Raw genomic sequence first — 15,124 nt, forward strand, 5'->3', positions numbered from 1 at the left:
GTAGAATGGTCCTCTAGAGAGTCTCAAAAAATGGCTATTGATAGAATTGCCTTTGTGGGTTGCCGTTTAAGGGGCATCCCATGGCTTAGAAAGGGGGGCGAGGCCCCAAATCTATATATTTCAGAGATTACTAAAGCTCCTCTTTTAATATGGGCTAAAGAGGCAATCAAGAGCGGTCTGAATATGCTGTGGCCCCATATATGCCAGTTCACCTTAATCACGCTGATGAAAAGAGCAAGGTTTAGTAACTGGAGAAAGAGAGAATATCTGATGATTAAATACATTTTTGAAAAGGGACCAGCGAAGTCCTTGTTTGCAAGAAATCTTTCCAGTGGAGAAAGTGTGCACAGCTTGGACAATGGGTAATGTGTCCACAAGATAGAGAGCCCACCACTAGACATTTCACTCCCTTCTGTAAGCTCCTAAGCATATATCATACGCCGAAAGGTCTGATATCGAATCTACATGGCCTACTAAGTGTTAGCATTCCACTGAAAAGATGGGGCTATCTGACACCACTGTAACGGAAAATAAGTGACTTTAGCAACACAGGATGGGAAAAAGTATGGTGCAACATGCATGAAAGATTTATGCGCCCCAGAAGCTGAATATAAGTTACTAATAAGATGATGCAAGACCCTGAGCAGAATAAAACCTGTTTATTCTGCAATGTAGGATACTTGCTGGAGATGTGGAAAAGACAGTGGCACCTTTTTCCAAGTCTTGTGGGAGTGCAAGACAGTCAAAAGCTTCTGGAAGAAATTCCTGAGTCACATTGATGTGGTTATTAGGGTGTAACAACACTACGAAATGCAACTGTAATTTTATTTCATCTGAAGGACTGGAGTGACCGGTAGCAGGTGGGACAGGGGGTAAAACAAGTAGAACCCATAGATAGCATCTATTTGGGGGCAGCCAAGACTTGCCAAGTGACTCATCATGCTGTACTTGAAGGAAACACTGTCATATGCACTTGGATGAATAACCTTTCTCAGAAGTTAGCAGTAGAAAAGCTGACACATACCATACCATTCAACAATCTTTAGCAAAGTTCTTTATTCGGTTTGGTATTACCAACCATAAGACAAATAAATACATATCATATAATAATCAAAACAGATTAAAAGTCAGATATTTACAGAACTTTAAAATACATCCGAAATCATTTCCCATACAAAATTCTTTAGATAGTTAAAACCTATAAATAAGATTAAAAGGGATTTACACTATTCCGCCAAGTTAAGGCTCCCTTTAAAAAGGATCCTGCCCCCCAACACACCAACACATCAGAGACCATGTGCAGCCACAAATAGGCTGGGTGGTGCTGCACAAAGCCCCTTTTCTTCAGCAGAGGGAGTACAAATTGCCACCCAAATGGAGCGTAAAAGTCACAAAACAAAGTAAAATGGATCAAGGACTGTAAGGACACCCCATCACAGGGACAGATTTGTATAAAATTTGGGTCAAACTGTCCCAGTGGGAAGCACAAATTGCTTCTGATTACACCTAACCGAAATCGCGAGATGAGTGTCCTTTCCCAGACATTTTCTATCACCAAGAGGTACATCTCTGGGCCCGCCAGAGTTTTTAACATTTGAAAGTCCCTCAACGATTTTTTCCTTAGTTCCTCTGCCTCCCTCTTGGCTTCTAAAATATTGAGAAAATTCTCCTTTGCCCAGTGCTTATCAGAACGTATTAGAGACTCTGGCGCATTGAACATATCTGGGCAACCAAGAGATATAGCAGCTTCTATTATGTATGACAGCCAGGGGATATCCAACGCGTGATCACATATCATACAGTCATGCAGGATTTCTCTATTTAAGGAGGCACGCTCATTTGACCAGATGGAGATCCAAAGCAGAAGAGGAGCAATCTTAATGGCATCCTCTATTAAGCCCAGATCCAATTCTAAATGTGTGCAAAAGACAGAGGTGTTTTGTCCCACACCTGGCAGCCTTCTACAAAAATGATTTTCCTCTGTCATAGGTGCCCTACTAACTGAGTAGCCCCAGAGTGATGCCCCATACGTTAGAACTGGGAGACATTTACACCTGTACACTTCCAGCAGGGACTTTATTGGTTTATTACCCACTGTTGAGTCAAACTCAAAAGTGGCTCCTACCGTGGCATTAAAATGCACACATCTCCTAGAAATACAAGGTTTCCAGGTTCCCTTTTCATCAAAGGTTACCCCTAAATAGGGGAAATCCTGTACAGGACTTATTACTTGATCATTTATCTTTCACACACCAACCCTACTCAGAGGTTTGCCACAAACCATAAAATGTGATTTGCTACTATTAATCTCTAAGTCTAGGTCAGTCATAAAATTTCCATATGCTTTAACCACCTCGCGGAGAACATTCATAGTGCGGGCCATAAGAACTGCATCATCCGCATAGATCAAGACCGGGACACTCTTTCCATTTATTATGGGAACATCCTTCCATTTTCCCACTAAGAAATCATACAGCCCATTTGTGTATAAAAGAAAAAGGGTGGGGGGCAAAAGACACCCCTGTCTAACACCCCTGCTCAGCCCAAAGAATTCCGTACATTCCCCCTTCGCCCCACACCTCACAGTTGCATTTGTTCCTAAGTGGAGATAGCGGAGCAAATCCACGATTTGGGGCTCCAGACCCATTCAACAATCTAATACTAAATGCGATTGCATTTGGTCCCCAGTGGTAGAATTCTTGATGCATATGTCCTGTGAATGAAACATTCTACTCAGGATCTGAACTTTACATTTATTCAACACTGAGGGCCTGATTACGACAATGGGGGATGGGATACTCCGTCACAAACGTGACGGATATCCCACCCGCCATTTTATAAGTTCCATAGGATATAATGGAACTTCTAATACAGCAGATGTAAATCCGTCACATTTGAGATTGAGTATCCCATCCGCCAAGTTCATAATCAGGCCCTGAGTCAGTTTGAGGACAATACTACTAGACATATGGCCTTGTTGGTAGGAGGAGAACGGGCAACCTAAAAGCTCCATGTAGTGTACCGAGTGCCATGGGGGACAGGCTTGGGAGTTATCTCCGTTACTGTAAATGTTTCTTACTTGTTCTCTAATTAAATCAAGCTTTTTTTCTCATTTTGTCAGACCTACAAGGTAACTGATCTACTACCATGTCAGAAACTCAATAGGGAGAATAGAAGGGAAGAAATGATATTGTATATTTATCATAGTTGCTGTAAGTATAGTTGACCCTGGGAAGCACATATTATTATGACACGTGTCCTAAGTTTAAATGATTGAATTTTGTAATCCTTGTGACAGGGAAAATTCAGTAAAATTTGTTTACAAAACTAATAGTATCCCAACTTATAATCAATGTTATGGAGGCAGCCCGTAGTCTAGAACTGAATTATAGAAACTGATCTAATATCTGTGAAATTAAGGGTCTGATTGAGAGTTTAGCAGGCAGGGCACTCTGTCACAAATGTGTTTGAGTTCCTTGTCCACTAAACCCTAAATACGCCTGCTCTATTTTGAGTCAAGCAGACCACCAGTCTTCCAAGGGCTTCGCCCCCTCTGGTTCCACCGTTAGAAAACTTTCTGTTGTGGTCCAACTGAATAGTGGCCATCTGAGGAATGGCATCAGACTGCCTGCCCTATTTAGAGCAGACAGTCTGATATCCTTTTGTTTCTGTTCATCCCAGCGGTCACAAACACTAAAAATAGTAGTACCACCCCCGGTCCCCTCCCAAGCATCCTAAGGGAAGACTCTTGGGTGTGAGGGGCTAATAGTTTTTTGTTTTTCAGAAACAAACTTCTGCTTTGGAAGTTTGTTCCTGAAAAAAACAAAAAAGTTTGATGTGTGGTACCCTAAAAGATGACAGCTGTGCATTGAGTCCTACCTCACTGTAACAGGGAGTAAAGAGCCCTCAAGGCTAAATCAGACCTTAAGTCTCTTTTTCTAAGGCCTACAACTGTAGTAGTGATGTTACCCATCTTTTTACAGTTCTAAGAAGCCTAATTTTCATGACAGTAGTCAAATTACCCTCAATGTGGTCAGTTGCCAGCTCCTATAATTTCTGCATATATCTGGAGACAAGCCAATGATCGTGTGGATCTGTCTTTTGACAAGTCCAAGGCACTGTTATTTGAGGGCCTCCGTTTACTGTCTCATCTTCACCCTGTATTGTTGCCCTCTGCCTACACTACACTCAGCTTGTGTTGTCTCGGTTTTAATCTGCCTTTGTTTTCTTGCTCTCTCTTTCTATTTGCTATCTTAGCACTTACCTGTTCTTGACAGGGGGGCTGATTTAGGTGGACGGTTCCTGTCAGTTCATTTTACTGTTTGCTACAGGGCTGCGTCGGAAGGATGTGGCGGTTTGGCACACAATATTATTTTTTTCTTTGCAAAAAGAAAATCCAGAAACAGGATTTTCTTTTTGAAAGACAAAAGATTAAAGCTCCCCTCACCATGGAAGGCTTTTCCCATGGCGGAGGGAGCATTATAATTTTTTTACTTTTTCTTACGGCCAGGAATTACCTGCCCATGAAAAATAGTAAAACATTACTACAGGTCTGATTTATAAATTGGCGTCTAAGGTACTCCATCTAAATTGGGCAAGGCGACATGTAGCCAGTATTTGGAAAACCCTTACTCCCCAGAACCACTGGAGAAGTTTGGCCATGACGGAGACAGAGTAGTCAGCAATTAAGTTTGGCAGGCGGACCACTATTTTGGCAGGTAGAGAACTCTATCTCAACGGAATACCGTCTCTGCCAATATATAAATCAGGCCCACTGTCACTTAAAACTCTGGCTATAAGAGTCTGTGAAAAAAACATGTGATGCAATGTTCTTATTTTTCCATAGGTCTATCCAACCTTCTGTCTTATAGACCTCCTGATTGTGCCACTCAACAACTTACCATGGCTGTTAACTTCAATTGTGGAAGCCAAGGTGTCTCTGGATCGGATCGAGCGGTTCCTCCAAGTCCCCGATCAAGATGTGGATTCCTGTTACGTCACAGGTAAAGGTTCAGGAACAGGAAAAGAAGAAAACAGTAGTGGGAAGTCAGGGAAGCTCAGAAGGTACCGGATCAGGAGGAATGTGGCTAAGTAATCCTCGAGCTGGCAAACACTCTGGATTAAAATGCATTTTGTGTGTTATAATATAATGGAAACTCTAAATCCACATAATGGAATGCAAAGGTGTTTACATGGTGGACCACTGAATGCTGGAGCGATAGGTCTCTGAGTTAAAGACAAATCTCTGACATCGGCTGTGATCACAAGTTGAAATCCCAACTAGGCCACCTCAGCCTTCTACCCTTCCAAAGTTGATAAATTAATTACAAATAAGTTGGGTACTAGCAATAAATGTTATTTACAGTGCCTCGAAATGGCAGAAGATCCGTATGAAGTTCTATATGAAGACACATAATTAGGACTATGTACAGATGGTAGACATACTCTATATCACAGGTCAAATGTCACATGTCTCATATCACATACGTTATAACGCAGATGATGTGGAAATAACAATAAGGCTAATATACTAACCACATCAGTAGTAGGCGATGAACTGGAAGTGACATAATTGTAGGTAGATATTATTGACCTTGATGTAGTGTCATTCGCCCCTTTTGTTGTTCGGTGGTGGGGGGTGTCTAAGTCTAGATTAAGTCAACTGTTGCCTTGTGAAGCCGTACCAGTCTCACATTAATGACAGTCCCTTAGAGGCACAGACTGACGGAAACATGCGATGATGAGTGACCCACACAGCACACTATGTTGTGTTTCAGCTTGTGTATAGCACCATCTACAATTGCTACGGCAGCAAAGCACTTTGTGCCTAAATCACCTTTCCTTCCTATGGTGTTAACAAGCTGCCTTGTGCAGGTTTAGAGCACTGCATATTCATGTACGTCAGGTGGGCACAGTTTCAGAGGTAATGGTACATCAGTGGTTTGTCAAAGATGTTCCTGATTCCGTATGTTGCGCTGGATGTGGTCAGATGCTTTTGTGCTCTGCGTGGTGAACATACCAGGCAAGGCTGGTTTGCAGATGTTTTGAATTAGATTTGCAAGGGTACTGCAAGAGAGGCAGTGTTACATAGGATTTAGGGGGCGATTCCAACTCTGGCGGACGGCGGTAACGCCATTTGGCCGCCACTCGGCCAAAATTCTGCGGCCCCCATTCTGACATTCCCTCTGGGCCGGCGGGCACTAACCAAGTTAGCGCCCACTGGCCCAGCGGGAATGAGGCCGCAACACAGGAGCCCGCTCCGAATGGAGCCGGTGGTGTTGCGGCGGTGCGACGGGTGCAGTTGCACCCGTCGCGCTTTTCACTGTCTGCCATGCAGACAGTGAAAAGCAGGCCGCGGCCCTGTTAGGGGGCCCCTGCACTGCCCATGCCAGTGGCATGGGCAGTGCAGGGGCTCTGTTAGGGGGCCCCAGGACACCCGTTACCGCCAGCCTCTTCCTGGCGGTGAAAACCGCCAGAAACAGGCTGGCGGTACGGGGGTCAGAATCCCCAGGGCAGCGCTGCCCTGGCGGGTTCTCCCAGCCGGGGCAAAAACGGCAGATGACCGCCGGCCCCGGCAATCCGACCGCGGCTTTACCGCCGCGGTCGGAATGGGGATTGAAGCACCGCCAGCCTGTTGGCGGTGCTTCTGTCATTCATGGCCCTGGCGGTCCAAGACCGCCAGGGTCAAAATGACCCCCTTAGTGTCTCTATGAATGGCTCTACCACGCTTACAGACATGAGTGCTTTTTCTGTTTTGTAGCATGTTGAGAGAGATCAGATCATCTGTCACTGGAGGTTAGGTCTCAGTGGATCACAGTGTTTATGCCTTGACATGTGTGGCACACATTAGGATTTCTACCAGTAATGTGCCAATTAGCAGAATGAAAGCTCATACTGGAGATAATGTAGTTACCATTCCCTGTGTGCACCATATAGGTGCATAGAGGTCACGGTGTTATAATGCCCATCCTTAGCACATACAAGTAAAGGAAACACGTGATGTAGAGACTGGAGCTCACACATATTTCATGTAGCAGAGTGTGGATTGTAAGTAGGTATATATGTATGTATTATTAGTAAAGTGCGAACATAGGCAAACGGCAGTGGAGTGCTCTACAGGGTCAAAGGCAAAGTTACAGTCAACAAACGAATGGAGAGTTTGCTTGAGTCTGGTAGTAGAAGTGTACTGTTATTGCATTGTTGTAGTGTTATTTAAAGAAGTGTATCTTAATCATTTCTAATTTGGAACTACGTTGTGGAGGTCCTTACTAGTAAAGGCATGTTTTTCCAAATCCTAGGTGCATAGATGGAGAATGCCTTTGCCTTGTTTTTACCTTTTTAACACTTCTTAGTCTCCAATCTGATCGTGGCCTGGCTGCAGGTGTGCAGAGAACCACCAGAGATGGTAAATGTGTCTGCAGGATAAGCAGGGGTTCTGCTTGTGATGATTTTGTAAATGATGGAGCTGGTTTTGAAGATAATGTCGGCAGGTAAGAGCAAGCAGTGCAAGTACATCAGGAAGGGGGTGATGTGATTATATTTCTGTAGGCCCAGGATGAGATGTGCTGTGGCCTGGAGGATGCCCTGAAGGAATATGGAGTCTGGAAGGCTATGGAGCAGGGAGGTAACACCATTCTTCCAGATACAAGAGTATGAGGGCTTGAACGTGCTAGAAGAAATGCTTTCACTTTCTTTAAAAAAGAGAGCTGGTACCTGACTATCTTTGTTGTTTAGCAGTGTGTTCCTTCATATGAGGTTTGTGTCCAAGTTGATTCCAAGAGGCTTGGCATTCAGTTAAGGTTGGGGTTCAAAGCCATCAAGGTTCATGTAATTGAGCCAGATTTGTATGATTCATGCTTGTTGTTTGGCAAATTACAGGAATTCTGTCTTGGTTGGGTTGTGCTTCAGATAGGCCCCGGGAATCCAATTCTGGCTGAAGTGCAGGCAGTATTGGATGTCTGAATCAGTAGAGACTTTCAAGTAGTGCTGTGTATCATCCGCATTCTGCTGAATCTTGATGCTGTCTTCTTTGAGTAGAGCACCAAGAGGCTCCATAATGAGGGTGAAGATGACATAGGACAATATGGAACCTTGGATACATATGAAACTGAAATGCATACTTTAGTATCTAGAGGTGTCCATGAGAACACACTGCCGCTTGTTAGAAAGGTAGAAGGAGAACCAGTGAAGGACACTGCCTGTGAATTCCCTTTGAGACTTCAGGATGTAGATGAGGGTAGAATGGTTGACTGTGTTGAAGGCAACTGAGAGGTCCATAAATACCAGGAGGCAGGAGTTATTTATGGTTGTGAAGGCATCGTCTATAATGAAGATTCCTTAGATGTTGGTATTGAAACATGGCTTGGCAGCCACCATGTCCCCTGACCCTACCCTTTCTCTTTTTAAATGCACTAATGCATGAGTGGCATCTATGACACATACCAAACTGCATAGCAAATAATTGCTGTTGGAGAGCATGTGCACTCCCATGCCATGGCAACAAGCCTGTTACAAGGCTGGGGAGTCACCACCGGTGCTTCTGGTTTGTCGCCGAATTCAGACAGGACAAGGTCCAGTGATAGAGATCATGATTTATTCATTTGTTTTAGGGGGGTTCTTAGGCACTGCATGCCTCTGTTAGAATAGTCAAAAGTGTTTGAATAAGCATGCAGCATGTTCTGATCGCAATCATTCACCACAAAAACACAGGGGCCACTCCACAATTAATTTTCAATACCTCGAAGAAGACGAGCTAGGCGATGTTAAAACCCTGGTATTCAGTGTTCCTGGGGAGTTCCAACACATGCTTGATGACTGGTTTTAAGAGCCATCTGAGTGGACATAATTGTGGGTACTGCTCTCCACTACCAAATTCTGAGGTACTCACTGGACATCTCAAATATGTAAAATAATAGCTGACAAAAGAGACAAAAGAATAGAAACTGGTGCAGCACAGATTTGTGGAAGGGGTAGAGAGTCCATTTAAACAAACAAAAACACAGCAACAGAAGGATATATGTGTTGAACTCCTCACTACTACATGATCCTGAGCTTGAACCACCCACCATGTAACTTTGTCAAAATTTTGCTTAACGTAGAAGGATGTTGCAGTCAACAAATTTCTGTAATTTCTAATATGTTGGGGTATATGTTCCAGATTTAGCAACTGTTGACTTTGCAGAGCTCGGTTTTGAAGAAGTGTAGTTAATTGTGTGTGCAAGTTTCCATATATTGATTGTCAGTATCAGGGCAAGCAAATGTAAACGATAAGCAGCAATGGCCCAAGTATTTGCCAGTAATCTTCATTACTCCGATTCCAAGCCTTCCTGGTCACAGTCCTTGCTTTATCAGGATGTTCCAAGCAGTACAGCTCTGATGGGGGACAGAACAAAACTTCTGAGAGGGAAAAGTAGCACACATCTGTAACACACTGATAGAGTATACCCTTTAGTGCTATTGTTACACTTTGAGGTACCCCACCACGAATGCAGAAGAAAGTTTGACTCTACTTGATGTAGATTCAGATGAAAAGGGTGTTGAGCCCTTACCTACACAATGTGGCATGCTTCCTCCTCTTGTTTAATCCTGTGCAGGAAAGTAACATCTGCTAAGAAATGTGGAGTGTCAGGAGGTCAAACAGTGTGTATTTGTTAGTCAAGGACTCTCTACATGTATGGAAAAACCACGAAGTGCCAGCTATAGCTGAGATCTGTCCTAAAGCCCCACCAGAGAGTGGTCAGTCATTTCACAAGCACACTACATTGATGCCCCTGAAACTTATGACTACATTTAGTTTTATTAAGTTCAAAGGGCTAGCGCAGATCACTTTTTATGGACATGACTTAACTTCGGAATATAAGAAGGTGACAATGCAGAGGGACGAAATTATTATAAGGCCACATTCCATCCATAAGGATGTAGCGCTGCGTGCCTTGCACATAGTTCTGACTCTGTCACCTTTTTTTGGTAACAGACTTCATTCAATAAGAGATACAGTAGAGAGTATAATTAGAAATCCATCTTTTTTACAGACTAATTTTTGAACTTATCTTTTGTGATGCCCTTTCTCAGCTCCCTCATCAGATCAAGACTTGGCCCTAGAAATGTGCAAAGCCACATTCTCCTGGTCTCTGCCGAAAGAATCTGGTGTTGGTCAGGTTGATCCCAAGGAAGAGCAAAAGGGTGCCTTGGAGATAGTCATCGATCATCTGGCTGTGAAAAAGGTAGGAGTGTCCCTTCCATTGGGAAACTGGTAACACTGGAGGAAAGATATGAGCTGGAACTTAAGGTAAAGTCACCAAATTCACATCCATGTTGTCTCCAACAAAGCAACAGAAGAGATAAATTCAAATCTTGTGTTTTTATAATTAGTATTTTCTTTTACCATAACTACTTCCGAAATCTGAACAAAATGAAATGTGGAACAATCAAATAGCAACATTTCTGATTATTTGGTGCGCAAACAGCGTTTTATTTGATTTCACTGAAACATGATGTAAGGCAGTGTGGTAAATGCAAAAACAACAAGTGATGGACGGAATGCTGAACATTGTCAAACATTCACCCCCAGTCACAGATCTGGGTTTAATCCATTGTTTTTTTGCTGCCCATGCCATTCCAGTTTGGACCCAGCCATATGCAAATCAGTCTTGACCCTGTTCCCCATGGGAACAGTCCAGCCCAAACTGCTAGGCCAGGTCTTCCCTGGACTGGAAACAAGCATCCTGGGACCGGTTTCGGGGTTTCACCCCTCATCAGCCAGGCTAGCTGAATCCAGTGGCATGGGAAGCACGGACCCACGTCTTGGCATACCCTTCACACTTAGGGCGACAAATGAAAAAACAACAAGTGATGGACGGAATGCTGAACATTGTCAAACATTCACCCCCAGTCACAGATCTGGGTTTAATCCATCGTTTTTTTGCTGCCCATGCCATTCCAGTTTGGACCCAGCCATATGCAAATCAGTCTTGACCCTGTTCCCCATGGGAACAGTCCAGCCCGAACTGCTAGGCCAGGTCTTCCCTGGACTGGAAACAAGCATCCTGGGACCGGTTGTGGGGTTTCACCCCTCATCAGCCAGGTTAGCTTGAATCCAGTGGCATGGGAAGCACGGGACCCACGTCTGGGCATACCCTTCCCACTTAGGGCGACAAATGCAAAAACAACAAGTGATGGACGGAATGCTGAACATTGTCAAACATTCACCCCCAGTCACAGATCTGGGTTTAATCCATCGTTTTTTTTGCTGCCCATGCCATTCCAGTTTGGACCCAGCCATATGCAAATCAGTCTTGACCCTGTTCCCTATGGGAACAGTCCAGCCCGAACTACTAGGCCAGGTTTTCCCTGGACTGGAAACAAGCATCCTGGGACCGGTTTCGGGGTTTCACCCCTCATCAGCCAGGCTAGCTTGAATCCAGTGGCATGGGAAGCACGGGACCCACGTCTGGGCATACCCTTCCCACTTAGGGCGACAAATGCAAAAACAACAAGTGATGGACGGAATGGTAACATTGTCAAACATTCACCCCCAGTCACAGATCTGGGTTTAATCCATTGTTTTTTTGCTGCCCATGCCATTCCAGTTTGGACCCAGCCATATGCAAATCAGTCTTGACCCTGTTCCCCATGGGAACAGTCCAGCCCGAACTGCTAGGCCAGGTCTTCCCTGGACTGGAAACAAGCATCCTGGGACCGGTTTCGGGGTTTCACCCCTCATCAGCCAGGCTAGCTGAATCCAGTGGCATGGGAAGCACGGATCCACGTCTGGGCATACCCTTCACACTTAGGGCGACAAATGAAAAAACAACAAGTGATGGACGGAATGCTGAACATTGTCAAACATTCACCCCCAGTCACAGATCTGGGTTTAATCCATCGTTTTTTTGCTGCCCATGCCATTCCAGTTTGGACCCAGCCATATGCAAATCAGTCTTGACCCTGTTCCCCATGGGAACAGTCCAGCCCGAACTGCTAGGCCAGGTCTTCCCTGGACTGGAAACAAGCATCCTGGGACCGGTTTCAGGGTTTCACCCCTCATCAGCCAGGCTAGCTTGAATCCAGTGGCATGGGAAGCACGGGACCCACGTCTGGGCATACCCTTCCCACTTAGGGCGACAAATGCAAAAACAACAAGTGATGGACGGAATGCTGAACATTGTCAAACATTCACCCCCAGTCACAGATCTGGGTTTAATCCATCGTTTTTTTGCTGCCCATGCCATTCCAGTTTGGACCCAGCCATATGCAAATCAGTCTTGACCCTGTTCCCCATGGGAACAGTCCAGCCCGAACTGCTAGGCCAGGTCTTCCCTGGACTGGAAACAAGCATCCTGGGACCGGTTTCGGGGTTTCACCCCTCATCAGCCAGGCTAGCTTGAATCCAGTGGCATGGCAGTGTGGTGACAGACGTGTTATTGTTCCACAAATACAATTGATGTAAAATATTAGGGATGCAATTGCACACCCTTGGAGCACTCTTGATTGCTGTGACTAAGAAGACCTGAGAAGTCTCCTTTGTATATTGCTACTTTTTTAAATTCTTGGACATGGAATGTTATTGAGGCAGGCTAGTGCTTCTGTACTCTTGATAGTGTTACAGTTGACATGAGACTTCAGAACCATGAGCCACAGGAACTTTGTAATTACCATCTTCGCAAACTTGGAAGGAGCTTGAGAGGTTTACCAGTCTTGAGATCTTGACGAATACTTATCACATCATAGTTGGTCGTACAGATGCTCAACATGAATCTTTATTATACTTGTTGTCTAAAATAATCTTTAGCAAACTTACCATACCAGAGGCCGTTATGAATCTTTAACATACCATGTTTTACCATACTGCTAGTAAGGATGAGAATTTACCACACATACACCATAGTGCTGGTTAGGAAGGATCTTTACCATCTATAACATTCACCATGCAGCCCATTCACGAGAGCAGGATGAATCTTCACTGTATATACACCACACTGCAGGTGGGAGTAGCCACACTACAGGTCACAATGGACCTTTACTATCAATGGTGCTGCTTGTCACATTTAGTGATGAGCACAACACCAGTTTTTATTAATTCAATATACAATCAAATGACTAATACCAGACAATGAAGCCTTACCTCCTTGGAGGAAAGCAGGAATCATGGTGGACTGCTCCACAAGGGAGGACAGCACAACCTTATGCAGAAAGAGTACCCGGGTTCTAAGTACCAACTTGTCCAGGAAGAAGGTGGTATATAGGAATGTCAGCGATAGCGGCTGCTGTTTGTGATGCAGCAAGTGGAAGGGATCCTCAGGGTCAGCAACCTCAATCAACAACTGTGCATAGGCTCAAAAGTTGTGCCCATCCAGAAAGTTAGAAACAAATTAAGGTCACACTATGGCATAATACTTTGCAGAGGAGGAAACAAATATGAAAGACCCTCAAAAAGACATCACAACAGTGACTTAAATAGGTAGAGCTGGTCAGGCAAATGCAGAAAAGTCAACAGTTACCTTTAACAGTGCCTACGCAAATCCTTGCTTGTCCAAGGATACAACAAAAAAAGTACATCAGAAAGCTTTGCATGTGCACATCAATCCGATGGTCCTCTCACCAAAACACAAACTCTGCTGAAAGGCTAGATTAGATCAACTTGGTGGCTGGCCGCCTAAATGACATCCACCATCCTACAGGTTTGTTAAAACTACTCAGCTGTTTCTGCTCAATCTCCACTCATGGAGGTGTAGCTTGTAGAGAGTTTGATTAATTATCCACCCCTGTTGCTGCAACACAAGGTTCTCCGAAAAGGCAGGCAGATTGGAGGGCAAATGCATAGGTTTAGCAGCTCAGAGAACTACACTCTTTGAACCAGCCGGGGCTGTCAGAATTGGCTGAGCTCAGCCTGCATATGCTGCACTGGAATTTTGGCCATCCAGGCATCCCTTATTAATAGGCAATTTGATAGTTACAGGCTCTTTGAGGACAATACAGATTCTGCATTGGAACAGTTCAAAGATAGCCTTGCTCCAGACATCCACTTCAGAACACTTTCTGGACCCACGGAATATCAGTAGAGAACTTGACCTGCTGTCTGTGAGCAGAGAAGAGCCTTGAAGGACTAGACCTGCTCCTTCTTGTACCCAGGCCACAGACGTGGACCCCGAGGGTTAGTTGGCTGACCTCCTGTGTGATTACAGGGCAACAACAAGCTGCAAGATGCCTTTTCCTGGTGATCCCAGCTGCTGACCAGTAGGAGCTGGACCTGGACTGGACCTTTCTGGTGGCCTCTGCTGAAGTGCATTCTGGCCCATAAGTTCTGCCCTGGAGGTCCTGGAAGCCTTAAAAGCAGCCTATAGAAGCTGCTCTAGAAACCCTGAAATGTTGGGACTTACAAGAGAAGTCAGTGGTAAAATCTTTGACCGGGCAGTACCTGGTTGGTGTAGCCGACCTGTGATTCTTCGGGGTTGGGCCTGAATTTGCAAAGAGGTACTGTTCTACCATGACCATAGACTGTCATTGTTGATTTGTGCTTATTGGGTGTATTTTCCCTTAAATCTTTAATAACTCATAACTCCGGCTCGCCTTATTGGAATTTTGGCACTTTGGTGTAATTTCATTTAATATATTTACTCTAGTTTTCTAATTCAGTTTGGGATTTTAATTGATAGGCATTTTGACTTTTATACTGTTTTGTTACTGCATATATACACATTGCCCAAAGTTAAGCCTGTCTGCTCTGTGCCATAGCTACCTGTGTGTTCAGCTAAGGTTAATTTGGTGATTTGGAGGGTTCATACTGACAAGAGGGGTAATTATACCTTAAAGTGGGCAGCCACCCATCCCAAATAAGAATTTAATTTCTTAAAATGATGTTTTGTATTCTGTTAGGAAAGTAGCACTGAAGTTTATCACAAAATGCTTGTGAAGGTTGAATAGAAGTAATCCTTTTTTTTTTGCAACTTGAACATTTGTAGCAATGCTTTTGTCTGGTTGCCAGCTTCCAGAGTTGTACGTGTATAATCTACCAATGACGCGTATTAGCATCAAATGATCATCTGTAATCCAATGTGGACTTGTGCCAATAGGAATCCAGGTGAAAGATCCCTGTGGTTAACTCTTTTGCTCAGTTCACACCTCAATA

General features: G+C 44.3%; 1 protein-coding gene across 1 annotated transcript in view; it reads left to right on the forward strand.

The window, feature by feature from the left end:
- The window catches only part of LOC138296821 (ATP-binding cassette sub-family C member 10-like), a 669,768-nt gene that overhangs the window by 188,814 nt on the left and 465,830 nt on the right, over positions 1-15,124 (forward strand). The window contains exons 5-6 of the mRNA XM_069236276.1: positions 4,847-5,003; positions 10,072-10,223. Coding sequence (XP_069092377.1) covers positions 4,847-5,003; positions 10,072-10,223 — 309 coding nt within the window. The remainder of the gene's footprint in view (positions 1-4,846; positions 5,004-10,071; positions 10,224-15,124) is intronic.

Source organism: Pleurodeles waltl, chromosome 5 (genome assembly GCF_031143425.1).
Source record: "Pleurodeles waltl isolate 20211129_DDA chromosome 5, aPleWal1.hap1.20221129, whole genome shotgun sequence".
Taxonomy (NCBI): Eukaryota; Metazoa; Chordata; class Amphibia; order Caudata; family Salamandridae; genus Pleurodeles; species Pleurodeles waltl.